General features: G+C 43.7%; 1 protein-coding gene across 8 annotated transcripts in view; it reads right to left on the bottom strand.

The window, feature by feature from the left end:
- PLEKHA7 (pleckstrin homology domain containing A7) overlaps positions 1-27170 on the bottom strand; it is a 261079-nt gene that overhangs the window by 10495 nt on the left and 223414 nt on the right. For 7 of the 8 annotated variants that reach the window (XM_021005362.2, XM_021005363.2, XM_078148643.1 and 4 more), the window contains 11 exons: positions 23732-23797; positions 23218-23298; positions 21628-21777; positions 17776-17880; positions 16897-17005; positions 16431-16684; positions 12898-13086; positions 12587-12704; positions 10508-10599; positions 6845-7045; positions 3486-3638 (listed from right to left, as the gene is read on the bottom strand). In XM_021005362.2, the coding sequence (XP_020861021.1) occupies positions 3486-3638; positions 6845-7045; positions 10508-10599; positions 12587-12704; positions 12898-13086; positions 16431-16684; positions 16897-17005; positions 17776-17880; positions 21628-21777; positions 23218-23298; positions 23732-23797 (1518 nt within the window). The remainder of the gene's footprint in view (positions 1-3485; positions 3639-6844; positions 7046-10507; positions 10600-12586; positions 12705-12897; positions 13087-16430; positions 16685-16896; positions 17006-17775; positions 17881-21627; positions 21778-23217; positions 23299-23731; positions 23798-27170) is intronic. The other variant, XM_078148642.1, reaches the window with a different exon arrangement.

The raw sequence follows: 27170 nt of genomic DNA, 5'->3' as shown, positions 1-27170 counted from the left end.
CCTCTTATGCAGAACTCTTTAATGATTAAATGAAGCAATGGACATGAAGTTCTTTGTAAAAATATTAGCCGTTATCATCTTCATTATAATTGCTTTTGTTGAGTTAGGTAGTTTCAAAGTTCTAAGCCATGGGCTCAAATATTGATAGGTAGGCTGTGGAAAAGAAAATCGGGCACCAAGGTAGGGATTTCTTAAACTGGGGAGGGGGGAGGTTCCAAATCACAGTGCTATGACTTCCTGGGTTCCCCAGGACTGGAGGGAATCCTTCCAACCAAGGGCTGAGCCATGGCAGCCTCAACTCGGAACAGCAGCCCCAGTGTGAGAGGCTCTTCCTCATGCTGGAGAGGAGGGAGCCAAGATAGGCTTAGCTGGCAGGTTTTTCCCTAATGCTCAAAGGGTGAATCTGATCACATTTGATCAAATTTTTAAAAACCAAATTAAATCCCACTTAAGGACACACTCACACTCTGATTCATAATTGTTACCTTCTCTCATGGTGGAGAACGTTAACAAACTCTCCTCTGTTTCCAATGGGGGCACATGAAGAGGAAGCATGATTTCATTACAGCAGGAGGTATTTAGGTTAGAGATAAGAAAGGACTCCCTGACTGGCAGGATTATTTGGGCCCTACAGCAGACTGCCAAGACAGGATATGGGAGCTTGTTTCCAGAAGGGGACCTGTAACTGGACAAGCTCCTGGCTGCCTCAAATCACAAGAGGAAAGGCTCAGTGGCCGGAGGACTGCACAGATAACTCCTGGGGCCAATGGGACCTGGATAGAAATGATTCTGCCCCAAACACTGCTCTACCGTCCTGGGTAATTCAGTGAGCCGGTCAATAATTACAATAATATCTCACATTTATATAGTGCTTAGAGGTTTGTAGAGTGCTTTCTCTGTGATAGCTCATTTGACCTGTAGAACAATCCTTTGTGACCCTACTTGGGGTTTTCTTGGTGAAGATACTGCAGTGGTTTGCCACTTCCTTTTCCAGCTCATTTTACAGATAAGGAAACTGAGGCAAATAGAGTTAAGTGACTTGTCCAGGGTCACACAGCTAGTAAGTGTCTAAGGTCAGATTTGAACTCATGAGGATGAATCTTCCTGACTCCAGGCTTGGCACTATATCCACTGTGTCACCTAGCTGCAAATCCTTTGGGGTGGGTGTTATTATTTTCTCTATTTTATAGATGAAGAAAATGAGAATCAGAGAGATTAAGTGACTTGTGGGGGTCACACAGCTAGTAAATGTCAGAGGTGGAATTCAAACCCAGGTTCTCTTGATTCTAAACCTAGTCAGTGAGGGCTTGTCTCCCAACCTGGTCTCCAATTCTGTGAGGAAGATGGTAGTGTGTGTGTGTGTGTGTGTGTGTGTGTGTGTGTGTGTGTGTGTGTGTGTATGTATATGTATATATATATATATATGTATACATATATATATAGGTATATATATATATATGTATACATATATATAGGTATATATATGTGTGTGTATGTAGGGAGAGGCAACCAGTATGGGTCTTGGCTCAAAACAAAGGTTGTCACAGTTCTCTTTAGGGAATCTACCTTATGATGGTCACTGACACCGGAATTCTGGGTATGGAAGCCTGGAGACATAACCACTAGGCCCTCTTATTATAACTACTTAATAATGGCCATTCTGAAATATCACTTAATAACAATTATAAAATGTTATTTAATAATTATTACACATCATTTCACAATAACTAAACGGTGTTTAACAAATATTATTGAATCGTTTAATTATTATTTAATAATAACCCATATTTATACAGTACTTGAAACTTTGTAAAGTACTTTACATATGTGATCTCGTTTGATTGTCACAATAACCGTGTGAAGGGTTTAATAATATTAAATGATTATTTAATAATTATTTAGTTTTATTTAATTATTTAATATTAGCATCTAAGGTCCACTTTGAGTTAGAGATGGAGATGTGGAACAGAGTGATGCCATGTGTGAAGTTATATTGGAGCTGCTTCATTCATTCATTCATTCATTTACTTAACCAACATTAATTAAGTTCCTATTCTATACAAAATGCACCATGCTTAGTTCCAGGCCCAGAAAAACAAAAACATCTTGTTGAGTCCCAAAAGAACCTGTACCAAATAGGAACTTATTATCTTGCTCCCTAGACCCACTCTTTGTTCAAACGCTCTGATTTCCACTGATAGCACTGCCATCCTTCAGGTGGCCCCAGTGCAGCCTCAGCATTATCCCTGCATCCTCCCCTCTGTATCCACTTGCCTGACTCCTATCACTTGCTCAGGTCCTCGTCCCTTTCCCCTGAGGTATTGCAGAAGCCCCGAATTGGCCTCCCTCTTTCTAGCTTCCTCTTCCTCCAATCCACACAGCTGCACAGTCTAACCCAGATCACTCCTTGGCTGGACAATTTTCAATGACTCCTTATCGCCTCCAGGACAACATATGTATTCTTTAGCTTGGCACCTTTAAATCCCTCCATGTCTTAACTTCTCCCCATCTTTCCAGGGTTATTTTACATCACTAGGCTCAAATCCTGCTTCTGACCCATACTGGCTGTATAATAACCCTGGACAAATGGTGCAGGGGACAGAGAGCTGGGCCTGGAGTCAGGAAGACCTGAGTTCAAATCCAGCCTCAGACGCTGTACAACCCTGGGTAATTCACTTAACTCCTGTCTACCTCAGTTTCCTTGGCTATAAAATGGGGCTCACAGGGCTGCTGTGAGGACTAAATGAGGTAATATTTTGAAATATTTAGCACATAATAGGTGCTCTATAAATGCTTCTTCCATTCCCCTTTGCTGGATTATTGTGATAATCAAATGGGATAATGTTTAGCACATAATAGGTGTTCTATAAATACTTCTTCTTTTCCCTTCCCTGAGTTGTTGTGAGGATCAAATGAGAGAATATTTGTAAAGCACTTAACAAAATGCCTGGAACATAGTAGGCACTTGATAAAGTGATTCCTTCCCTCCCTCTTCAAACTCTCCTGTGTCCATGTTTATCCATTGTCTCCTTCTGTATGATGTAAGTTCCATGAGGACAGGGCCTGTCATTCTTTATCCTTATGACCCAATGTCTAGCATAGCGCTGGGTACAGAGTAGGCACTTAATGGACTCTTCACTGTATGCTCTATGACACTGCCTCCTTTCACCGCAGCCCTGTCTGTCACAAAGCCTGGTCCTCCTCGCTCAAGGGAGTCCTCCAGCTCCCAACTGGAGAGCGCTTCTTTAACAGGTCTTGAGCTGGCATCTCCTCTACACTATTTTCTGTCCTGATGCCAGCTTTGAGATCCTAGGCTCATACATGGAGACTAACTTGGTTCTTCTTTGAGAGATTATCTGGGAAACACTGTAGCGTGACCTACAGCAAGAAACACTTAGCACACCCAGCCTGGGAAAGACTTGTAGAGAAGAAGGCCATGGAAAGCGATGCCTCCATCAGTAAGATGGCAGCCCCACCAGCTTTACCTCTCTGTCGATGTCTATGTCATAGTCTTGAGGCTCTGGGTCCATCTCAGTCACGGGAGTAGCCTGCACTTTCAGCCAGCCGTCCTCATCTTTCTCCCCTCCTTGCATGGCTCTCTCAAGTAATTGCAAATCAAAGTCCTGTTCTCGCTTCCACTGGTAACAGACACAAAAGGGTTAAAAAGTGGTCACTGGTCCCTGCCAACTGAAACCTGCCCTTCCTTTAGGGGGGACCCAGGCTGCTGGGAGTCATTATCAAAAAGCTGGAGAGGAAAATGAAAAATCTCTGACCCTTTCAACAAACAGCCTGTTTCCCAAGGCTTAGCCTCTTAAGTAGTAAATAGCTGATGCCTCTCTGGAACCTTGGGATTAGCTATATTTGCAAAACACAACCAGCGCTAGACCCAAAGGATGTCTGTTCACTCTAGGATACCAACTCAGAGCTATTCGCCTCTATTGGGATGAGGGCAAGCTGGACGCCCAGTTGGTACTTCTCAGCCCCTCAGCCAGGGCCTGATCCAAATCTCCCAATCAGCTGCACTGTGTAAACGCCTTAGAGGATTGCCAGCTGGTGAGGCTAACAAACGTGGATTGTTGGAGTGGCATGGGGGAAATAGCGTTGGATTTGGAGTCCAAGGACATAGGTTCAAATATTGGCTCTGCTACTTATTACACAGGGAACTCCACAAATTCTTCATCTTTCTTTGGACCTCAGTTTCCTCAACTATGAAATGAGGGATAGAACTAAATAATCTCTAAGGTTCCCTCTTGCTCTAAATCTATGATGCTAGGACAGTTACTACCAGCCCATGGGAGCTCATGGGCTCCTTTCTTAATTAAAAGACCAACATATTGAACTTGAAAATAGGGAAAAACAAAGATCTTCACTGACCTCTTGGTAGAGTGGGGATGTTAGTGAATTCTTTCCATATATAATAGCTATTAAGATCAGCTAATGAGGCAGCCCATGGTTAAGCATACAGAACCGGAAGGTAGCTTTGGAGCTGAGTCACTTTGAAATTAGAGTGGGTTCATGTGGAATCGGTGAAGCCATTTTTAATTCAATGGCAAAAACCATGGGTACTTTAAAAACTATGCTCATTGTAAGTCTTCTAATAACCCTCTTTCTGTACAAAGGTGAATCTCCTGAAAATGCTTTATGGTCAGAGCAGGAAAGGCCAACTTGTACCCTCTTGTGTCCTAAAAAGTGTTAACGTTGACCGCGTTTTTATGAATTGTGAAGAAGGCTTTTCCATGCCATTCTTCTCTTAGACAGTAGCAGATGTCTGTCCTCTCCCTTCCCTCTGTCCCTTCCTACCCCAAAGAGTCCTAGGCACATCTGTCAACAATGCTAATGACAATAATAAGGAAGATAAAATCAGCCGATTTCAACCTATTCATGCACAAGCTCTCCATACTATATATCAAAGTGGTCATCACTCCCTCTTTGGTGAATGATTCTGAAGGTTTGAAATGATTAGGATGTTGAAGCTCCTGTGATAGAGAAATCATGTAATGATCCTCAAAGAAGACATGTAGTTTCTTCCAGTCTTGGAAGAGTGATAGCCACTTGTTTAAGCCAGGCTTGATCACCTCCATAAAAAGAAGAAGACCTCTTTATTCTACGGTGCGGTCTAGTAAGAAACACATCAATCCATTATCATCAAGCAACATTTTTATTGGTGTCAATGCAGAGACTTATACATGTGTTTCTTCCAAAAAAAAAAACCAAACCAACAATAAAAAAACCCACAAGAAACTACTCAAGAGTCACTCTGTATCTGTACTCTTTCTATATTTTGAGACACCTGGTTGCAAAAAAACAAAACAAAAAAAGGCAATGTTATCTTATTTGGTCAGTAACCCACACATTGAGGCTGAGAGAGCCAGTGGACAACAGCAGCTCTGTACAGGTCAGTGCCCCTGGAGCTCACCTCTCTGGCCACTAAATTAATAGCTACAAATAGGCTGCTTGACTACAGGTGGGGGGGAGGGGCACATTTTGATATTCACTCCAATCATTAATTACTGTCAACACAATAGCAAAAGGTGTCATTAAGAAACTGTGTGCATATATCAGATGAACTAGAATGACAAAAAAAAATACTTAGACTCGGCATAGCTCACTGGAATGTGCAAAGATTGTGAACACATTTATGCTTTCCAGGGTGAAGGACTTCACTCAGATAAACATGTGTTGCCTAGCTCTCTGCTAGTATTCCCTAGAAGGGAACAGATCAGCAATGCAGAGGCTTAGAGACAAGTGAACCACAAATCAGCATTACTGGCTGGGGAGCAGAGGACGCTAGACAAGGACTGGAGGAGAGGGAGGAGAAGTCACACTTGGGGTGGGGGATCAGCTATGCGATTAAGGCATAGCTGCTAACACAATGAAGCCTGGTAAAAACAGAGTGGGCTAGTTATGAAATGTCCAACACAAATTAGAAGCTTCTGTAAACAAAACAGGCGACATTAGAGGCATGATGAGCAATAATTCTAAAAGCAGGAAAACTTGTGCAATGAATTACGTAAGGAAGAATCAGGCTAAATATCTAGAGAAACACATTATTAAACACAAAACACACAACTGAACTAAAATTTGGGGTGGGGAGAAAGAGAAAAAGAGGGAGGGGGAGAGAGAGAGAGGAGACAGACAGAAAGAGAGAAGAAATAGACAGCAGACAGACAAACATACATCTAATACTACTGTGCCATTTGGACTCCTGGGAATTAGGACGCTCTTTTTGTTAGCTCGGCTTTGGTTAGTAACCCAGGGGAGCATCACAAACTCATATATTCTCCACTTGAGCCCAAGTATCTCGTGGCTTCCAAAGGAACTGTTCAGATTCCGCCTGAAGCCATAGTTCACTAAAAAAGCCCCAACACACATCCATAGCCCCTCCTGTGACATACACTTTGAAGTTTCCAGGGACGGTTACTTCATTATGCTCCTTCCCTAGCAAATCACTGGAATAACCCTCCCATCCACCATGCAAAATCAGTCATAAAGTTCTGAAAGGCTGATAGAGAATGCCTAGAATGGCCTCTCCAGGGAATTCTTGAAATAAACTCTAGACTGACTATGTCTCTCTAGACATCTCCTATCCACTAAGAGGCTCTCTCTCTCTCTCTCTCTCTCTCTCTCTCTCTCTCTCTCTCTCTCTCTCTCTCTGTAGCATCTCCCATTCCATTCTTTAACCATCTTTCTCCTGCTCAAACACAGCCCTCATTTTGAGGAGAAAACCCTAATCAGGACTATTGGCGCTGCTGAAGCAAACAGCTCGCTCAGGCAGAGTTCAGAAGCCCTGCCTTAAAGTGCGCAAGCGGGAAGCACAACCAGCCCTGTCCTCCTAGTAACATACTGAGCCGAGGTCTCCAGGGCTGGGGCGGCTGAACGTGTGGGACGATGACACGCTCTGTTTCTCGCCTTGACTCAGTGTCCTCTTGCGTTCCCGGACGAGGGCCTTCTGGTGCCGCTTCATCCTCTCCAGCTGCTCCTCAGCGCTCATCTTGCCCCTCAGGTGGTCTCCAGAATACAGGCGCTCCAAGGCACTCTTGGGTCTCTGGGAAGGAGGCATGTGACAGACAGAACACACAACTTCAGTGGCTGAGCCCAAAACACAGAAGAACTCAGACCGCCAGTAGTAACTTCTTGCCCTGTGGCCTCTTCAAAACACTTTCACAGAGAATAATCTCAGGGATGGAAGACGCCTCAGAGGTATATAATCCAATCCAGCAAGCATCGTGTTAGGCGCTGGGGATATAAACTGAAATTTTAGAAGATAGTCCCTGCCCTCATGGAGCTTCCATTCTAGTGGGGGGAAATAGCATGTCAGCAAAACGAGTAGGTGTATAATTAACTGAGGAGGATGAAGCAGACACTAATACTAGGGGAAATGAGGAAAGACTTCCTCTAGGTGTTGTGCCTGAGCTGGGCCTTGAAGCAGGGGATGGGGAAGAGTATGCCGAAGCATGGGGTCAGCCTAGGAAAAACCATGGAGGAAGGCTGAGATTAGGAAGAAATAGGGAGGCCAGTTTGGGTCTAATATGGAATGTGGGAAAGAGAAGAGTAGGAAATAAGCCTGAAAAGGTAGGCTGGAGCCAGGCTGGGAAGGGCATGGGTGTCAGGGTCATGGCATGGTCAGACTCACGTTGCAGGAAGTTTATTTCAGCAGCTGTGTGGAGGATGGTTTGGTCCCATTTGCACCCAACCTTCTACATCATGATACAATGGGAAGAATGAAGGCTACGGAGTCAGCTGTCCTGGGTTTGAATCCTGGTTCTACCAATTAGGAAATCACTGTACTTCTCTGGCCCTTGGCAACTTCTTCCATAAGATGAGTGAGCCGGACAAGATGAGATGACCTCTGAGGTCCTTTCCTGCTCTAACTCCAACATCCTATGAATTTCTGTCTTCAACAGTTGGTCCAGACAGCCTCTCTCTGTGTCTGGACTCTAAAATATGCAGAAGACCTATGATTTCTTTAGCAAGAGGGAACCCTCCCTACCAGCTCAGAATACAGCTAGGCAGTGACTCCAGAGTTAAGTCCTAGGGAGTTGTCTGAAGTTGAAAGAGGGTAAGGGATGTGTCCAGAGTCACACAGCTACTCACTGTCTGAGCCAGGATCTGAATGTGGATTTTATTCCAAGCCTTGCACCCTCAGGCATCCTCCAACTCTTAATTATTACAACATTTTCCCTTTTACCAAGTTGAAATCTGCCTCCACAACTTCTATCTGCTCAAAGGGCTTCTAGTCTTGCCCTCTGAGGCCAAGCAAGATAAATATAATCCATCTATCATTTGATGGACAGCCTTTTGGATCTTGGAAGACCATGAACATAGCCTCCTGAAGTCTCCCCTTCTCCAGGTTAACCCTCCTCAGTTCTTTCAATTGGTCTTCCCGTGACATGGTTCCTTCACCATCCCTGTAATCACTCTCTGGCTTGTCAATGCTCCTCTTCTAAGCACAGAACATCTAGAACTGAGCACAATACTTGGAGGACAGTGAGGCTAGCCTCTCCCCTTGTCCTGGCCAAGACAGCCTGGGATCCCATTAGTTTTTCCAGCTGTTGGGGTGTCATTGACCTATACTGCTCACCTTCAAGCGCAGCTATGTAGCACAGTGGTCAGAGTGCCAGACTTAGAGTCAGGAAGATCTGAATTCAAATGGGCTTGGAATCAGGAAAACTCATCTTCCTGAATTTAAATCCAGCCTCAGATACTTATTAGCTGTGTGATCCTGCGCCAGTCACTTAACCCTGTTTGCCTCAGTTTCCTCATCTGCAAAATGAGCTGGAAAAGGAAAGGGCAAAATACTTGGCAGTATCTTTGCCAAGAAAACCCCAAATGGGGTCATGGAGAAATAGACATGATGACTTAAAAATCAATTGAACTGAACTGACTCTCAAAATACCGTCATTGGTATAGATGATGAAGTTCCATGATTCTTAAGTCCTCGGCCCTGGAGAGATTTCTACTAGATTTACAATGATTCTTAACCTGAAGTCTACATTGTGATTACTCTATTTTACTATAATTGGTTCCTTTTGTAATTGTATGTATTTTATTTTATACATTTAAAAACATTATTCTGAGTAGAGGATCATAAGTTCCACCAGACATTGACAAGAAAAAAGGTTAAGAACAACGGAATCAGAATTTTCCAGATGGGAAAGGAATACAGTTGGGCTGCACAGGCAGGTAATGGCCTCCTTGAAGCTCTACACAGTTTCTTTTGCAGACCACAGAGATAGGCAGGATGGCGAAGGAGTTAGCTATTCTTCTGACCCACACCCACTGTGGAACCCTGAGCAAGTGAGTAACCTCTCAGGGCCTCAGGAAACTCTTTAAGACAGTCAGACAATTAATTAAGTTAAGGCTTAAGATAATTAGTTTTAAAACAGGATTTATTAAGTGGTATTATGTGCCAAGCACCGTACTCTAGAGATATACAGGGAGAGAAAACCAGTGCCTGCCTTCGAGGTGCTTGGCTTCTAATGGGAGAGATAACATGGAAATGACTACAGACTGAAGGAAGGCAGTCTGGATTAGCAGCCAGGGAGAACAGAGAAGGCTTGCAGAAGGTGGGATTTAAGCTGAGTGTTGAAGGAAGCCTGGGAAACCAAGAGGGGGAAGTGAAGGGGCAAAGTAATGCTGAGTGACAATAGGGTACAGAGGAATAATATAGATAGGTGTTGGTGGAGGAAGGCTTCTTATCTGGAGATCACCCTGACAATTAAATCCTAAGTCCTGTCCTGTTCCCCTATCCCAAATGCAGATGAAACAGTATCTCTTGGGAAGCACAGATTTGGACAACCTGGCCCCCAGCCTGGGCCTGGCAAATAGGGTCATCCAGAGACTTTCATACCCGTGCTACCCCCACCCCAAATTCAAGTGAATCTCGTCTACTCTAATCCCCACTCCTGAATGACTGAGGAGTCTTGGCTCCCAGGAAATGCTTGGAAGGATGGGAGATGTTAGGGCTGGGTAGAAAGTAGGAAGTACACTGACTTTGGAGTCAGAGGACCTGGGTTTGAACTCCATCAAGTGACTACCTGTGTATCCTTAGCCACATTTCTATATCTTTCTCAGTTTCTTCATCTGTTAAAAAAAAAATGGCAGGTTGACTAGACTGTCTTGGAGGTTCCTTCAGCTTTAGCTGTATAATCCTGTGATTTTAAAAAAATTATTTTTATTTTTATTTTTTAAAAATTATTCAAATTTAAATTCTAATTTTAAAAGGCTTTATAGCTGTTCTCTTTTTTTCTCTCCATATCTGTCACTGCTCACCAACTAATCTTAAGATTCTTAAGATCTTAAGGGAGGGGAGGGGAGGAATGGGGACCAGGGAGGACCCCATCTAACCCATCTTAGATAACTGACCCCAGGAAAGAAGTTTTGGAAGATGGTGCTGCCAAAAGAAATGTGATTAGTGCATGGGACAGGGAGGGTAGAAGCCTTGACAGGGCCACAATCAAGCTTCTGACCACAGCATGGAAAACCTGGGCCATCATGCAGAGGTTACCTTTGAGCCTTCCGCATTTAATCCCCTCCTGAGTGTAACGTAGGAAGGAATGGTAGATGACTGCTGGAGCCTGGATGTGGAGCCGGAAAAACCTTTGCAATGGAAGGAGAGGGAGAAAAAGAAATGGGCTCGGATGCTCTGGCAAAGAAGCTTCGTACACAGACAATGTGCCCACCCATGCCCCCTGAGGACCAGCCCGGATCTGCCCAATACCTCCCCTTCTCCACTGCCCTGGAACAGGAGAAGCTGAAGAAGCTCCAGCCAAGGATCTCCCTCTTTCCCCAATTCCTCCTCATGTGAGAGCTCTGCACATGTCCAAGGACAACCCCCAAAGCCCTTACAGTTTGGTGTGCTCAGCTCAGCAGCCCATCCTTCTCCACATGGAAGGGGGCCAGAAGGAGAGGACCAGCAGCATTGAAAAAATACTCCTCAAGAAGAAACACTGTGATTCAGTGTGAAGAGAAACTGATGGACAGTGAAGAGAGCTGGGTTTTCATGCTAGGTACGGCTGTGTGTCTTTGAGCAAGCCACTTTCCTTCTCTTTGGGACTCAGTTTCTTCTTCAGGAAGTTTCAAAAAGAGGCAGAATACCACCTCGGTGTGTTTAAAAGGCCTGACCGAGGGAATCCATCTAGCCTCTGCAGCCACACACAGTTCAAAGGGCCCTGACTGTTTTGCATGACTTCATATCCATATCTATATCTATATATAAATAAAATTAATATAAAGTTGCTTGTCTTCTCAAGGACGGGGGAGGGAGAGAATTTGGAACTAGATTTTTTAAAAAATGATTGTCAAAAAATTGTTTTGCATGTAATTTGGAAATATTTAATTATATGTGTGTATATATATACATGTACATATATACGTATATGTGTATATATGGATGTGTGTATGTATATATGCATATGTATATGACATAAAGGGTTCCAATTAAGGAGGTTCCAAGGCCACAGGTTCATAGATTTGTGAGCTGGAGGGCACCTTAGCAGTCATTTACAACAGCTCTGTAATTTTAGAGAGGAGGAAATTAATAAACAAGTATTTAAGTGCCTACTATGTGTTTCTAGCTAGGTACTGGAAACTGTGACTCAGAGAGGTTAGGGGACTTGCTGAGTGTCACACAGGTCGTGAAGAGCAGGACCTCTATCTCCAAATCCAGCACTGCAGGCGTATGTGAATAGCTGGCGAGATTCCTTAGTGAGCTAGGAGTCCAGTAAGGACTGGGACAAGTCCCAAGTTTTTTCTGGGAGGCAGTGTCTAGGAAACTAGCTGCCATACCAGCTTTCCCCATGAGGTGGGGAAAGAGCCTTGCTGGCACCTTTTATGAGCCTCATGCCGATGAAGGAGAGGGCATGTCCCCCAGCTCCTGGCCTGGACTCCACTCTATGGCTTTTATCAAGCTCCATTCTCAGGGGCACTGGTGAATAGCTCCTGGAGGGTCACTTTTCAGGCAAAGATCCCTGAAACCTATACTGGAGCTTTGGGTCAGAAGAAGGGCTCTGATTTCTGAAGCCCTCAGCCGCATTCCATGGCTGTGCCAGCCCCTAGAAGGCTGACGTTTTGGGAGACAGCTTCCTTCACTCCCCAGACAAAGCCTGAGCTGGCAGCTGACAGACCTGAGGCCCAGGTCCCATTTAATAAGGCTGGCGGCAGACCTGGCACGGTGGATCCCAAGTAACACACATACACACACCTTCCCCCAAGGGAAATTCAGCTCAATCCAGTAAGCACACATTAAACGCCTAGAAAAAGGAGGCCGCTGTTCAGGGCAGTATATAGAGTGCCATGCTTGGGGTCTAGAACACAAGAGTTCAAATTCTGTCTCACATACTTAATGCCTATGGGACTCTGGACCAGTCATTTAATGTCTCAGCCTCGGCTTGCTCATCTGTAGAATGGGGGTAATAATAGTACGTGCCTCACAGGGTAGCTGTGAGGATCAAATGAGATGATCTTTGTAAATGCCCTGCAAACCTTACATGTTTATACAATGCTAATTATTGTCAATTATTATTATCATTATTAAAAAAGGACAAAGCTTAGGTCTCCTCTTGCAGACAGCGAGGGCCCGCCTTACCTCTCCCAGGTAGTGTCTGGTAGCCACTGTCAGGGCCCACAAATCCGAGGGAGGGCTGGTTCATGTCACCACTGAGGGATGCCAGCTCTGGCTCACTCATGTATGAACGGAGCTCAACCTACAGGAAGCAGATGCAGAGCTGGTCATCCCTGAGCCCAGGGGTCATACAAAGATCCTAACAAATGTAACAAGGCCCACGGCCCTCCAATTCAGCCCCCAAACGTTCTGCTGTCTGCCTCTTCCTTCCTGGCTCCCAAATTCCTACCTGTGTATTGGGAGTGGCCTGTGACTATCTCCTACCCAACTCTCACCTTGGAATCTCCATTCACATACTGCCCCAGCTCCCGGTCTCTCTTCCTCTCATCGGACTGCCGCTTGAGGCCCCTCACGGAGGTGTGGCGGATGATGGTGGCTTCCCGAGGAAGAGGAGGCACGGCTGGAGGTGGGTCCTCAGGGCTGTATTGCTCAGGAAGGGGGGGTCGGGGTGGTGCCTCATCTTCCTGTTCAGGAGAATAAAAGTGGAATAATCCCTTGGTATCCAACACATAGAAATGAAACACTCAAGATGGGCCAGGATATTCTTTTTTTCCTTTCTCATTTCAGCATTTTTTCCCCTCCCTTCCACCTTGTTCCCTCATTTAAAACAAAACAAATTCCCACATTGGCCATGTCTAATAATGTGTATCTCGTTCTACCTAGAGTCCATCCCTTCTCTGTCAGGAGGTAGGTAGATGAGTTCATCATTAGTCTCCTGGAATCATGGTTAGTCAGTGCATTGGTCAGAGTTCTGAAGGCTTTCCAAGTTCTTTGTCTTTACGAATGTTACTGTTATTGTAAGCCTTATTGTCCTAGTTCTTCTCACTTCACTCTACATCAGTTCCTACTAATCTTCTCAGGTTTCTCTGAACCTGCCCCTTTTCTCATTTATTATGGCACAATTACATTCATATACCATAATTGGTTACATTTGCAATTTTCCTTTGGTTAACAGTCCTTGGCCACTGCAAAAAGAGCTGCTACAAATATTTGGGCTTAGGAATCCTAATGACATAAAATAAGGTTATTAGGTGAGCATTGTCATCCAAGTAGAAAAGCATCAATACTCCGCCTTTGCTCACTACCATTCATGCCAGGCCAGTAAATATTTTATGCCAGGGGATTCTTGAAGGTGTTCACCTTTGGGGGTCCAACCCCTTCCACTGAGGCGGTACAGTAGAGTATTACAGATAAGAAAACCCAAAGGATCATGGAAGCTAAGTGGTTTAAACTCAGGACACACAATGAGCTAGCAGACACTCGGTCCACTGCTCTTGGCATTCCACAATGAACAATACCTTATTCCTCTAGTCTACCCTCTTTGTGGTGACTTCCCTAAGGTAGGGAACAGATTAGCAAATCATTCCCACTTATTAACAAGCTTAGAATACCACGGAGCCCACTGTATGAAAGATCTCTAGCCAACAGCCTAGGTCTTGTGGGACATGGGCTCCCTGTTATTCCATGAAGAGCAAATCTTTTAACCAGCCTTGGTGCAATGTGCAGATCAGCGGATGGATAAAAAGTCTCTGGGTCCCTGCAGGGCCCTGGTCTTTCCCTCTACTCTGTGTGTGGCTACAGACTCTTTTGTGACCCAGTGTCTGTGGGTTGAACCTCCAGACCTCGTGGGTGGCTCACAGCAAACACACACTGGTCGTCCCACATTGTCTGCTGTGAATGTGCCTGTTTTTCCTAAAATATTCCGTCTGTGGTGTCTGATGAGGGCTGTGGTTTCTCGGTACATCAATGGAACATCACTTGGCTGCCACAAAGGGGGGAGGGCTCTTCCTAATTCCCTGCATCCCCTTCCCCTCCCCATGCTTACTTTTCTTTCTCCTTTGATTGGGTTCTGCCTAATTCAGCACAGGGATCTGGAGATTGCCTTTCCTTACTTCCTCCTCCAATGCCAGCACATTTTTTTAAATTTGTGAAATTAGAGCCTGAATCTGAAATGATTGCTTCCTCTCACTTCCAATCCCCCTCTGGGTTATGATTTAAGTGAGAACAATAACGTCCACCTGAACAATAACGTCCACTATTGGCACAGTGTCTGGGAAGATGCCATATGCCCTGGGGGCACTCTGAGGACTGTCCAAGGATACAGCCCTATCGGTCACATACTGGCCACAGATTCAGGCCTTTTTCAGCATGGTGTTCATTTCGATCTGTTTCCAGGCCAGGTTAATTTCTATGTCATCTAAATCCGTGGGCTCTGATCCCACATGGGTTCTATCTTCCAGGCCCCCATTCTAGAGGTACCTCACCTTGGCCACATGTTGAGCTCTGCCCTGAGCAGGGGGAGTACCTCTATAGTCAGCGAGGCCAGAATCATCCGCATGGACAGAAGAGATAACTATTTCATGCTACTTTTATGGTTGTCTACAACTTCACAGATGATTCAATGGGCAATGGAGAGATACATACATCATTAAGCAGGCTAGAAGACCTTACCAACAATGACCTGGGCATGAGAAGTATCCCAAACAGTGGAACAGTGAAAAATGTGCTGGATTTGAGAGTCAAAACACCTTGGTTCAAATCTGGACTCCTTCACTTAATATTTGTGTGATCTTGGGCTAATTATTTAAATCTTTCTGAGGTTTATCTATAAGATGGGAGAAGGGACGGACAAGGTGGTGGCCTTTGAGGCTCATTCTAGCTCCTTATCTGTGGCCCTACGATTCTCTGATAAGCAGAATCAGAAAAGGAGATGGGCCAGTCCTGTAATGGAATTGAGGGCAGCTCAAATATACTACACTGGCTCCTCAAGATATTAAAAGAAGCATAGGAAGGACTGTAGGACACTGGGTGAGTCCTCTGTGGAATTATGATGGGAAGACAATGGAGAAGAATCCTACGGGATGAGAAGGTGCTTAGGAGGTTGCGATCTATACCGAGGGAGGAAGTAGGCTCATTGAGGAGATCCCTGACCCATCACGTAGACTGTTAAGTAAAGTAGGCCATTTATCATTGATTGCCTACCAGTCAGCTGGAATTTCTACTGATCCACATCTCACATTTCCAAACACAGCTTTACTCAAGACAGTGTATATGGCCAGCAGCTGAGCGGCAGGAGTGTGTAACACAAGGCAGTAGAGCTCAGTACCCAGACTACAGTAGTTGCTTAATAAACGCTCACTGAAGAGCAAGCAAGGGCCCCAAAGAAAAGCGATAAAAAGACACCTTCTCCACTCCTTTGCAGAGGTTAGGGGAGAGAGAAGGGTGTGGACCATTGAATATAATGTCAGATCTTAAAAATGTCTTGGATCACTTTTGCTGAATTTTTTTCCCTTTGTTTCCTCTTTTTCATTAAAAAAAAAGAAATTTTTTGGGAAGTGGGGGGAGGAGCACAGGAGAATTTCTAGATAATATGAAAACAAAAGACATTGCTAGGTGCAATGATGGCCTATGCCTTGTAGTCTCCGCTGCTGGGGATACTGATGCTTAGCACAGCATGTACAAATGGTCCCTGACTTCCTCAACTGTTCTCCAGTTCTTTATGTTGAACCAATTTCCTCCTGTGCCAATTTAGGCCTATTTTCTCCTTTCAAGTCCTCTGTAAAGATGGTGGACAAAAGTGCCAGAAAGGGAAGTGGAATCCGTAACCAGCACTTGGCTCCCTAATACACTGGGCCTGTTCTTCTTCCTTCCTGCCTGAAGCACTGGCCAGGAAGGAAACAGGTTCCCACATGGCCACATCCAGCAGCACTCGAGGCGCAGTGTGGCGAATGGCGACCACCCTATTTTTAGGGTAGGGATGTGGATTTCCCAGACAAAGAGCAACAGCTGTTTGCTCAGCCATACTCACAGCCTTTGGCGTCAGCTTTGTAGGGGACTGGACAGGAGAGGTCACTTTTCTCAGCTGGAGCGGGTGGGTTCTATAGGGCACATATGTCTGCAGCTGTGGAAAGAGGCGAACCTCCAGGGGCGTCTTCGCAGGGCTGGTCCACGGAGGGCTGCTTGGAGGGCTAGTCTGAGGGAGTCGTTTGCTCTCCGAAGTGCTGAGAGATTTGAGGACTGAAGGCACAGGCGTGTGAAGAAACAAAGGCACTGTTTTTCTTTCTAAGGGACAAAGGGACAGACTGTGAAATAAAGGGCAGGGGTTCTCTTCCCAAATGTCATCCTTCAGCTGCCCATGACTCACTACAGTGTATGGTCAACATTGCTGGTTAACGGTCATCCCACACCTCTGAGAACGCTGGCTCATCCCACCCCACACCCCCTCCAAGCCAGACTGGTTCCTTGGCCAGCCAAAAGAAGCACTTTCCTCCCACCTGGATTCTTGAAGGACTCCACCAAGATTTTGAAGTTTGCTTTATTTGCACTCAGGCCAGCAGTGACATCTTCAATCCTCCAAAGATCCTTCTGTATCTGAGATCTCTCCTGAAGATGAAAGAAAAGGCTTGACTTTCCTCCATGAGATCTGACTTTTCAATACTACTTAGGCACTCACAGGCAAACCCAACAGGCACAGAAGATACAGCGCCAGACCTGGGGTCAGGAGATCCAAGTTCAAATCTGACCTCAGAAACTTTACTAGCTGTGTAACCCTGGGCAAGTTACTGACCCTTTCTCAGACTCAGTTTCCTCATGTGTAAAAGGGAAGGGAATAAGCATTTATATAGTGCCTATTATGTGTCACACTGTGCTAAGCACTTTTTACAAATACTCTCTCATTTACTCTTCACAACAACCCTTCAAGGTAGGTACTGTTACTATTCCTATTTTATAGTTGAGGAAACTAAGGGAAACAGAGGTTAGGTGACTTGTCCAGGATCATACAACTAGTAAATAAATGTTTGAGGCCAGATTTGAATTTAGGTCCTCTTGATTCTAGGTTCAAAGTTCTATCCATTGTGCCACCAGCACCTCTGGGGTGTGTGTGTGGGTGTGTGTGTGTGTGTGTGTGTGTGTGTGTGGAGAGGCAGGTAGAGAGAGGTGGAGAGAGGGAGAGAGAAGGAGAGAGAGAGGGAGAGAGAGAGAGAGAGAGAGAGAGAGAGAGAGAGAGAGAGAGAGAGACAGAGAGACAGAGAGAGACAGAGAGATGTATATAAATATGCATATATATCTTTCTGAACCCTGGTCAAAGGGGACAAAGGTTTCTGGAGGAAAGCAGGTTACAAAGGGAAATGGTAACTTCATTGGCTGGTCACCTGAGGCAGAAAGAAGGATCGTCGACTCTGCCTCTGTAAAGTTTGTTTCAGCTGATTGACATCATTCTCCAACTTCAGGTACTCGTTCCAGGCATTTTCCATTTCCTGGTGGCAAAAGGAAATGTGGTCAGCTATTGTCAGGACACACCCTGGGCCTAGCTCAACCTGCAGGTTACATCTAGACCTGTTTCAAAGGAGGAGGGGAACCTGTTCCAGGCAGCTTCTGTTGTTATCAGAGGAAAAGTCATTCAATAAAAATTTTTAAGTAATGACTGTGCACCAGACACTCTGCCAGGTACTAGGTATACACAGATAAAAAGTACATTACACAGTTATATTACATTGAAGGGGGAGGGGAAAGCACGCACCTAGAAAAGTAAATACAAAATACAGATGAAATCATTTCAGGGAGAGGAGGGCAGGAAGGAGGGTGTGACCAGCTGGATGGGCTTCATGTAGGACACAGTCCTTGAACTGAGCTTTGAAGGAAACTTAGGATTCTGTGGTAGATGTGAGAAGGGAGGGCATTCCAGGCCCTGCAGACAAGAGATGGAATATGTGCTGGGTGGGGGTGTGTGTGTGTGTGAGTGTGTATGTGTGTGTGTGTGAGTGTGTGTGTGTATGTATGTGAGAGTGTGTGTGAGTGTGTGTATGTGTGTATGTGAGTGTGTATATGTATGTATGTGTGTATGTGAATGTGTATGTGTATGTATGGGAGAATGTGTGTATATGTGTATGTATGTATGTGTGTATGTGTGTGAGTATGTAGGAGAGGAACATGGAACAAGCCTGGAAAGGCATACTAGGCAGATCCTAGGATCTGGTTCAGAATTCCAAAGTCCCCTATTTTAGCTGCCACACCTTTCTTCTTGCCAAGCTCCTTAATTCCTCCCTGGAGCAGAGGTGGATGGGTGTGGGAAGATAACAGAAGAATCCAGTTACATCTTATTTATATAACAAGGGAAAATAATACTCAGAGTGCTAACAAAATTAAGTTTTTAGTGTTTAAGTAATATACATATAGATATAGCTATATACACACACAGAGAAAGAGAGTGAGAGAGCACTTAATTACTTTAGAATACTTACTGTACTTCAAGTACTATATACAGTACTTATATACTATAGTACATATAAGTACCTATGCATACATTCATATACATACACATATATTCATATATAAGCACACACTCCTAAAAGTACTAAATCCAAATACTTTTAAAAAACCAGTTAGCTATCTCCCATCCTCCAACCACACATCTCCTACCAAGTAGTCTCTGAGCAAAAATGTCCCCTCCATCAGCTATGAAAAAATCATCACAACTGCAGGCTCCTCCTTTAATGTTTCCCCTCAGGAAATTATGAGCTTCCCCTTCCTGAAAATTCTATCTCCCCAGCCATAATTAAAAAATGTTTACACTAAGGGCTGCTACCACAAACCACACCCAGGGTAAGCAGCATCAAAGATGCCCTGGGTTGTAAGGAAAGGGGCAAAATAGCATCTTCTTGTTGAGAGACAGAGACCCTAGGAAACCAGCATGAAGCTGCTGTTGAGAAAGCCATCATACAGTGGGGGTGGGGGTGGGATGGGGGGGCGGGGAAGAGCTCATCTAGTACCAAAGAACCCTAAATGCTGTCAACCTCCTTGAAATTCAATGCCCTAAAATTTATAAGACTACAAGCCATTCCCCAACTGATAAATGGTCAAAGGATATGAACAGACAGTTCTCTGATGAAGAAATTAAAGCCATCTATAGTCATATGAAAAAATGCTCTAAATCATTATTGATTAGAGAAATGCAAATCAAAACAACTCGAGGTACCACATCACACCTATCTGATTGGCCAACATGACAAAACAAGAAAATGATAAATGTTGGAGAAGATGGGGGAAAATTGGAACACTAATGCATCGTTGGTGGAGTTGTGAAATGATTCAACCATTTTGGGTCACAATTTGGAACTATGCCCAAAGGGCTACAAAAATGTGCATTACCCTTTGATCCAGCAATAGCACTTCTAGGGCTATATCCCAAAGAGATCAAACAAATGAGAAAAGGCCCCACATGTACAAAAATATTCATAGCAGCTCTTTTTGTGGTGGCAAAGAATTAGAAATTGAGAGGATGCCCATCAGTTGGGGAATGGCTGAGCAAGTTGTGGTATATGAATGTAATGGAATACTATTGTGCTATAAGAAATGATGAACAGGCTAACTTCAGAAAAACCTGGAAAGACTGGCATGGTCTGATGCTGAGTGAAGTGAGCAGAACCAAGAGAACGTTGTACACAATAACAGCCATGTTGTGCGATGACTAATATTGATAAACTTAACCCTTCTCAGCAATACAAGGATCTAAGACATCTCCAGAGGCCTTGTGATGGAAAATGCTATCCACATCCAGAGAAAGAACCATGGAAGTTGAATCGCTATCATTTTTTTTCTCTTCTGTTGAGTTTTGTTTCCTCTTTCCCATGGTTCCTCCTATAAGTTTTAATTTTTACTTACAACTTCACTAATGTGAAAATATGTTTAATAGGAATGTAAATGTATAGCCTATATGAGATTGTGCACCATCTTGGGGAGGGTGGTGGGGAGGAAGAGGGAGAAAAATTTTAAACTCAAAAGCATATGGAAATGATTATTGATGAATCAAAATAAATTAATAAAATTTAAAAAAAATTCAATGCCCTAGGAAAAACCCCCAGTTTCCCTGCCTTAGTTATGCCTCTCATACCCTCTGCCCTGGGATAGTATCTGCCCTTCACAACACCCAAGGCTTTGCCAAAGAGCTAGTTCAAATAATTCACAGCACAATCCTGGATGATTGTGCCTCCACACTCCTATCTGTTCCCAAACTCAGTCACTATTTTATAGAACCCCCATCTCCCCCTTCCCCACCCCAAGATGGTGGTGGGGGAAGGAATAATCAGAGCCACACATGCTTCATAAAGGTTATAGATGATATCTCAACACCAAAAAGTACCCCCGAGCCTCCCCCGCCACACACACATCCTTAATGGATGCACAAACTCCAGTCTGTAGACTATACAGCCTGGGGCTCCCTTTGTTTTGGGCATTCCACAGTCCCACACAGGTGCCACTGAAGTACAATGGTCAGGCAAAGAAAAGAGGAAGACCAACCTCCCCCAGTGGGAGTGAGGTGCCATTAATCTCACTGAATCTGGAGGATTCCCAGCTAATAGAGGGACATCACCTTCTCATACATAGCTGTGACCCCCACCACCCTCAAATATCAGAATCCTTTGTTATAGGCAGAAAGGGCCTGAATTTAAAACCTCATTTTAAAAGACAGAGGAGAAATATTTGCATTCCCTGGTTCAGTGCCTTGCAGAGAGCATATACTTAATAAATATATATTCAAATGAATTCCTTGAGTTACTTTCACATGTAAAAATAGGTGCTGTACCGAAACACAAAATCCCGAGGTGTACCGTGTGCCCTGGGCCATCTAACCCCCAACCACGGCTTTCAGTGTCCCATTGGTGGCTCTGGGACATCTTCAAGAAAAGGCCAAGGAACAGACATGGAAGAAGAGAATATGATAGGAGGGTTGATGAGACAAAGAGATGAACAGAATTAGTGCCACAAGCCCTAGATGCAGCTCCTCCAAAGCAGACACAGGGTAGGTCCTGGGACTCTTGAATTCTAGAATGAAGACCTCCAATTGATGTGCTAACAACACGCCCAGCAGAATTCTCCTAGTCCTTGTGACTTCTGAAAAGCAATCCCCTTCCCAAATAACATGGTGTGAGCTATCAAGATAGCCCCTGTCCTTTCTCCTCGCTCCCAGTTTCTGCTCCCCCATATTCCCTCCACCCCATACATACTGTTGAAAGCTTGGATATTTCTGCTCGTATGTGAACGAGGTCCTCTTGCAGCAGCCTTTGTTGGTAAGAAATCTTTTCTGAATGCTGGGGCTGGTCTTTGTACTGTTCCATTTGCCTGTGTAAAACCTCCAGGACTGACTCCAGCTGGTCCTGCACAAGGAGGAATCAGGTTATTACAGAGACTCAATTAGTCCACGACCTCCAGGCTAACCTTTCACTCAATGCAAGAATCTCTTTACAGAAAGGGCCCACAATCATGTGTACATCATGGACTCTGGCCAGCATGGATGATTTCTATGGACCTCTTCTCAGAATAATGTTTGATGTCTACATTCACAATGGAAGGCAATGCTAAATTTCAGTTACAGGTCAGTGAAAATAAAGATGTAATTTTTTTCTCTTATCTGATTTCACAGACCTCAATCACCCTGAAATCTATCCAAGGACTCCAGTTTAAGAACTCTTGCTCTCCATCTCTTCTAACAGTGTTAAGCCAACCTCTGCATGAATGCCTCCAGAGATGGGGGTGCCCTACTTTCAACATGGAAAAAAACAAGATAACAGACTCACAGGTCCATCCCTAACATTTTCTTCTAGAGGGGGGTAGTAGTAGTAGTAGTAGTAGTAGTAGTAGTGATAGTAGTGGTGATGGTGATGATGCCGATAACTAGTATTTGTATATCATTTTAAGATTTGTTTGTTTTTATTTATTTATTTTTGGCCAGGCAACTGGGGTTAAGTGACTTGCCCAGGTCACATAGCTAGTGCATATCATGTGTCTGAGGCTGGATTTGAACTCAGGTCCTCCTGATTCCAGGGCTGGTGCTCTCTCCACTGCGCCATCTAGCTGCCCCATATCATTTTAAGGTTTGCAAAGCATTTTACACATGTTATCTCATTTGACACTCATAACAACTCTTTGAGGCAGGAGCTTTTATTATCCCCTGAGATTGAGAGAAGGTAAAGAATTTGCAGGAGGCTGGATTCAAACTCAGGTCTCTCGATTCCAAGTTCCATGTTCTATCCCTAGGTGCCTCAGAAAAACAACTGCCTGTCTTTTGACTGGAAACTATGAATGACACAATAACACCGTGGATTTCTTCCTCCCATCTCTTCCCAAGTAGCAGGGGTGACCCCCTGCTCTCAAAGGGTCTGCCAGTGAAGCAGAATCTCGGGGAGGTTCCACCACACTGGGACCCAAGTGATCCACCAACCCCAGTCTCCCCATGAGCAGGGAATCCAGGCAAGCTTAAGGTCATCTCCTTGGCCCACAGGAAAACTCGAGAAGGTCACCCTCTAAATTTCCACAAGTCACCGAGCAAATCTCTCAGGAAGACCATTCCTTGTCACTTCTCGCGACACAGTTTAAAGAGACACTGCTCGGGTTTTTGCTTCAGGAAAAATGAGACAAAAATCACAGAATGTCCCCTCTCTTTTCTCTCACTGTTTAAAAAAATTGGAACAGCTAGCTAGCTAGAAACATATGGATATCTAATATATAAATATAGATTACATATATATAAAATATATGATATAAATATACATTTATATAGAAATACATACACACATATATGTTAAAGTCATAATTACTTTGTTCTCCTTGAGGGCTCTTATTTTGTCTTCTAAGTCCTGCAGGACCCTGTCTTGTTCACATAAGATGCTTAATTTTACCTATAAAGAAAGATCAGATATGAAATGAAATAACTTAACAGCTGCTTTATGATGCCCACTGTCCCATCAAGTCTGCCCTAATGCCTCATTCTGGCCCTGAGATGACCGTGGGCTTAGCTCTCAAAGGCTCAGTAGGACTTGACACACTGGAAAACAGCTGAGTGTAAGCTGGTGATGACCATCCTAGCACTAGGCTAGCTAAGTCTGGTTACCAGGGGACTCATTTTTATAGCTTCAGGAGTTCCTAAAGAACTGTCTGTTAAGGTGTGAAAGGTTTGGGATTACACATTTTTGAAGGAATGAAACTTGCCCACTTTCAAGTTCCCCAGAACCAATCAGACCTCACAATGACCTTTCCCAGTCTTCTACTCAGCCTTGGGGAGTTGGGAAAAATGGAGGGAGGAGACAAGGGGAAAGGTGATCAGTGACTCACGTCAATATCACTCTCGGCTACTTTCACAGGCTTCAGACTTCTGTCCTTGAAAGTGTCACGGGTCATCTACAAAAGAAACAATTTAAAGATGAATTAGGAAATGAAGCTGGTGAAGGCCAAATCCATGAGAACAGGCATGCCATGTTTACCTCAGCAGTTTAGAGAGGGAAAATTCATTATCTGTAAAAGTATCAGGAGATGGGTAGGAAGGGGAAAAGACATAGGGGAGAGAAACTGAGTGCTTCAGGTAAAGGGGAGCCCAGTTCACCTATGCAAAAAGAAGAAAAATTATGTCTGATTAAGATTGTATTAGTAGTTTCTGGTATCTTAAATAGAAGAAAAGGTAATACCATCTCAAGTAGTGGAGTCCTCTATCACAACTACTACACATAATCATATTACATGTTAACATTATAACATGTACACATTATATAGGTATATATTATATTAATGTAATATAGCATCACATTACATATTAATATAAACTATTATATATGACACCTATTTACAAATGTAACCAAGTTAACACTATATAAAATCTGGTAAGACACAGTATGAGAGCAATAGTTTAACCCTTCCCCCCTTCCATGCAAATTAGGATAATTTTTCCTTAAATGATATTGAGAGAGGCTGCTAGGTGATACAGTGGATAGAACACTGGCCCTGGAGTCAGGAGGACCTGAGTTCAAAGCTGGCTTCAGACACTTACTAGCTGTGTGAACCTGGGCAAGTCACTTAACCCCGATTGCTGCCAGGAAAAAAAAAAAGATATTGAAACCATCTTCAAGTGTTGGCTGGTCCAGGAGATGAAACATCCAGGTGGTTGATATCATACCCTGATTGTCTGAATACAAAGCAGCCAGGAAAGCTCTAGAGGATGCTCTGATGTTTAGCTGGTAGATCAGGATGGGTAACCCAGGGAAGGGAGCTTCTGTCAGATGAATCAACCCAAAGTGTCCTGAGTGCCGATTCTTGTTGAATGGCCTTCTGCTATGAAGTAAACCTCTTATTGTTAAGAGATAATGATCTACAAGTACTTCATTTTGTTTTAATATTGAAGCTAAATGGAATCAGGCCCAGCCTAGGACAACTGGTAGAACCCTGCAGGATGGGAACACAATAGTGAGCTGAAGTGGGGCACAGGCAGCAAAGGATTGAACATTTATTGTATTAAACTGCGCATCATTGTATGACACTCATACTCACTTCAGTTTGTGTTTTATCCCTACTATTAGAAGGAGAGCTCTTTGAGGGCAGTCAGCTGTGTTGTTTTCCACATTTGTATCCCCACCCCTAGCACAATGTCTTCCTTGTTTTCTGTAGGTGGCTAATAAATGTTTATTTAGGCAGTGTTATATAGTGCGCAGTACCAGACCTGGGTTCAAATCTCTCCTCCCAACATATAATATCTGTGAGATAATGGATAATTCAATTATGAAACTGTGATGAGTTTCCTTATTTATAGAACATGTATAATGGTGATAATGATTAATAGTTATACTTTCATTATCTGTCTCATGGGTTTATGGGGAGGAAAGTGCTTTAAGAACAAAGTATTTGATAAACATGAGCTATTATTCTTATTACTATTACTGGCCATAATACTAATACTTCCCAACCCAGGAAAGGTGCCTGGGGCAGCACCAGAGAGATGACCTTCAAAGTATTCCAAGGACTCAGTAAGAAATCTGAAGCCAACACAGCCAACAGTGAGGTCTGCTCATCAGACTGACTGCCTATGAAAAATGACTTCCCTTAAGGACCAGACCAGGCATCAGAGACTAGCATGTGATTAAGACGTAGGGTTGATCACAGAAATGTGACTTGATTACTCTATATTACGCTGGAAGAGAAAGTCCATCCATATCTCAATGAGCAAGCATCAGATTTCAAATTCAACTTGCTTGAGTGTCAAAGGATTTAGATGACCTAAATCCCTTGTTTTTTACAGACAAAGAAATTGGAACCCAGAGAAAGGAAAGGGCTTGCCTTTTGACTTTCACTTCATGGAATCACAGAATTTCAAAAGGCAACAACAATAATAATAGCAATTGACAGTATCTATCTGTGTGTGTGTGTGTGTGTGTTTGGGTGGGTGTGTGTATACACTATATATTAGATAGTATTTGAGATGCAACAACCTCAGAAATCATTTTCTACCATTATTGTGCAATAAGAAATGAAGAACGGGAGGATTTCAGAAAAACCTAGACTTTTATGAACTGATACAGAATGAAGTGAGAAGAACCAGAACAATGTATACAGTAACAGATGGCAAATAGCAGAGGTGAGATTTGAACACAGGTCTCCTGACTCTAAATTCAAAGTTTTTCCTTCATTACTTCACTTCCCAAGACCGCAGGACCGTAGATTTTGAGCTGGAAAGGACCTTAGATGTCATTGAGGCCAACCTCCTCATTTTACAGATGAAGTAACTTAGGTTAAAAGAGGTTAAGTGACTTGCCCAGAGATACACAGCAAGTAAGTGTCCAAGACAGGATTTGAACTCACATCCTTCCAACTCCCACTCCAGAACCTTATCAACTGCATCAACTGGTTATATGACCAGGGAGAGTTCTACGTTGATGTTTCAACTTTACACTGAAGCAAATCTCCTAGAGACAAGGACAATTCTGAGAAAACCCAAGTCTTATTCAAGATTCCCCCCACTCCTATGGAGCAAGTCATTTATCAATGCAAACAAACCCCAGAGTATAGCTACCCAGTCTGTCTTGCAAACAGTGAATTCCCAAACTCTAGGCACTGTCCAAAGCATAATCAGGCAGACCATTTATGCAACCACAGTCAGGTACAGGAAAAGTCAAGTCCTCAGGGATGATGAAACTCCAGACTAAGCTTCTCCACAGAATGCACCTCACAATGTGATGCTCTCCCGCATTTCACTCTAAAGGTCTTGCAGTGGACACCACCATTCGATGCCTTGCTGGGGAAGCCAGGTGGTGGACAGCAAAGCACCTGGGCACCCCAAGGGCTATTCCTCACTGGTTCCTCTTTTGGTTTTAGCTTCAGAGAATCACAGAATTTCAGAAGTTACCAACAGAAATCACAATAGCAATTGACACAGATAGTATCCATCTCTCTCTATATTACATATGTGCGCGAGTATACTATATTAGGTAGTACTTGAGACACAACATCCTCCAAAATAATTTATTCTGACTCATGCCTGAACAGAAATCTCCTTTAAAACATCTCCAAATTATCATCCAGCTTTCACTTGAAGACTTCCAGAGATAGGAACTTACTATTTTTTTGAAGCAGCCTATACTATTCTGATGTCTTTTTCCATGCTAAGCTAAGGCTATCTTTTCTTATGCTAAGTTAAATATAACATCTGTACTGCTCACTAACACATTTTTTAATTAAAAGTTTATTATTATTTATGTTGGTTTATTTTTGCATGCTGGGTCTCCCTATC

This window comes from Phascolarctos cinereus, unplaced genomic scaffold (assembly GCF_003287225.1).
Source record: "Phascolarctos cinereus isolate Bilbo 61053 unplaced genomic scaffold, phaCin_HiC Scaffold_9;HRSCAF=440, whole genome shotgun sequence".
Taxonomy (NCBI): domain Eukaryota; kingdom Metazoa; phylum Chordata; class Mammalia; order Diprotodontia; family Phascolarctidae; genus Phascolarctos; species Phascolarctos cinereus.
The sequence above is the reverse complement of the archived record's forward strand: the minus strand, read 5'-3'. Positions and strand labels throughout refer to the sequence as shown.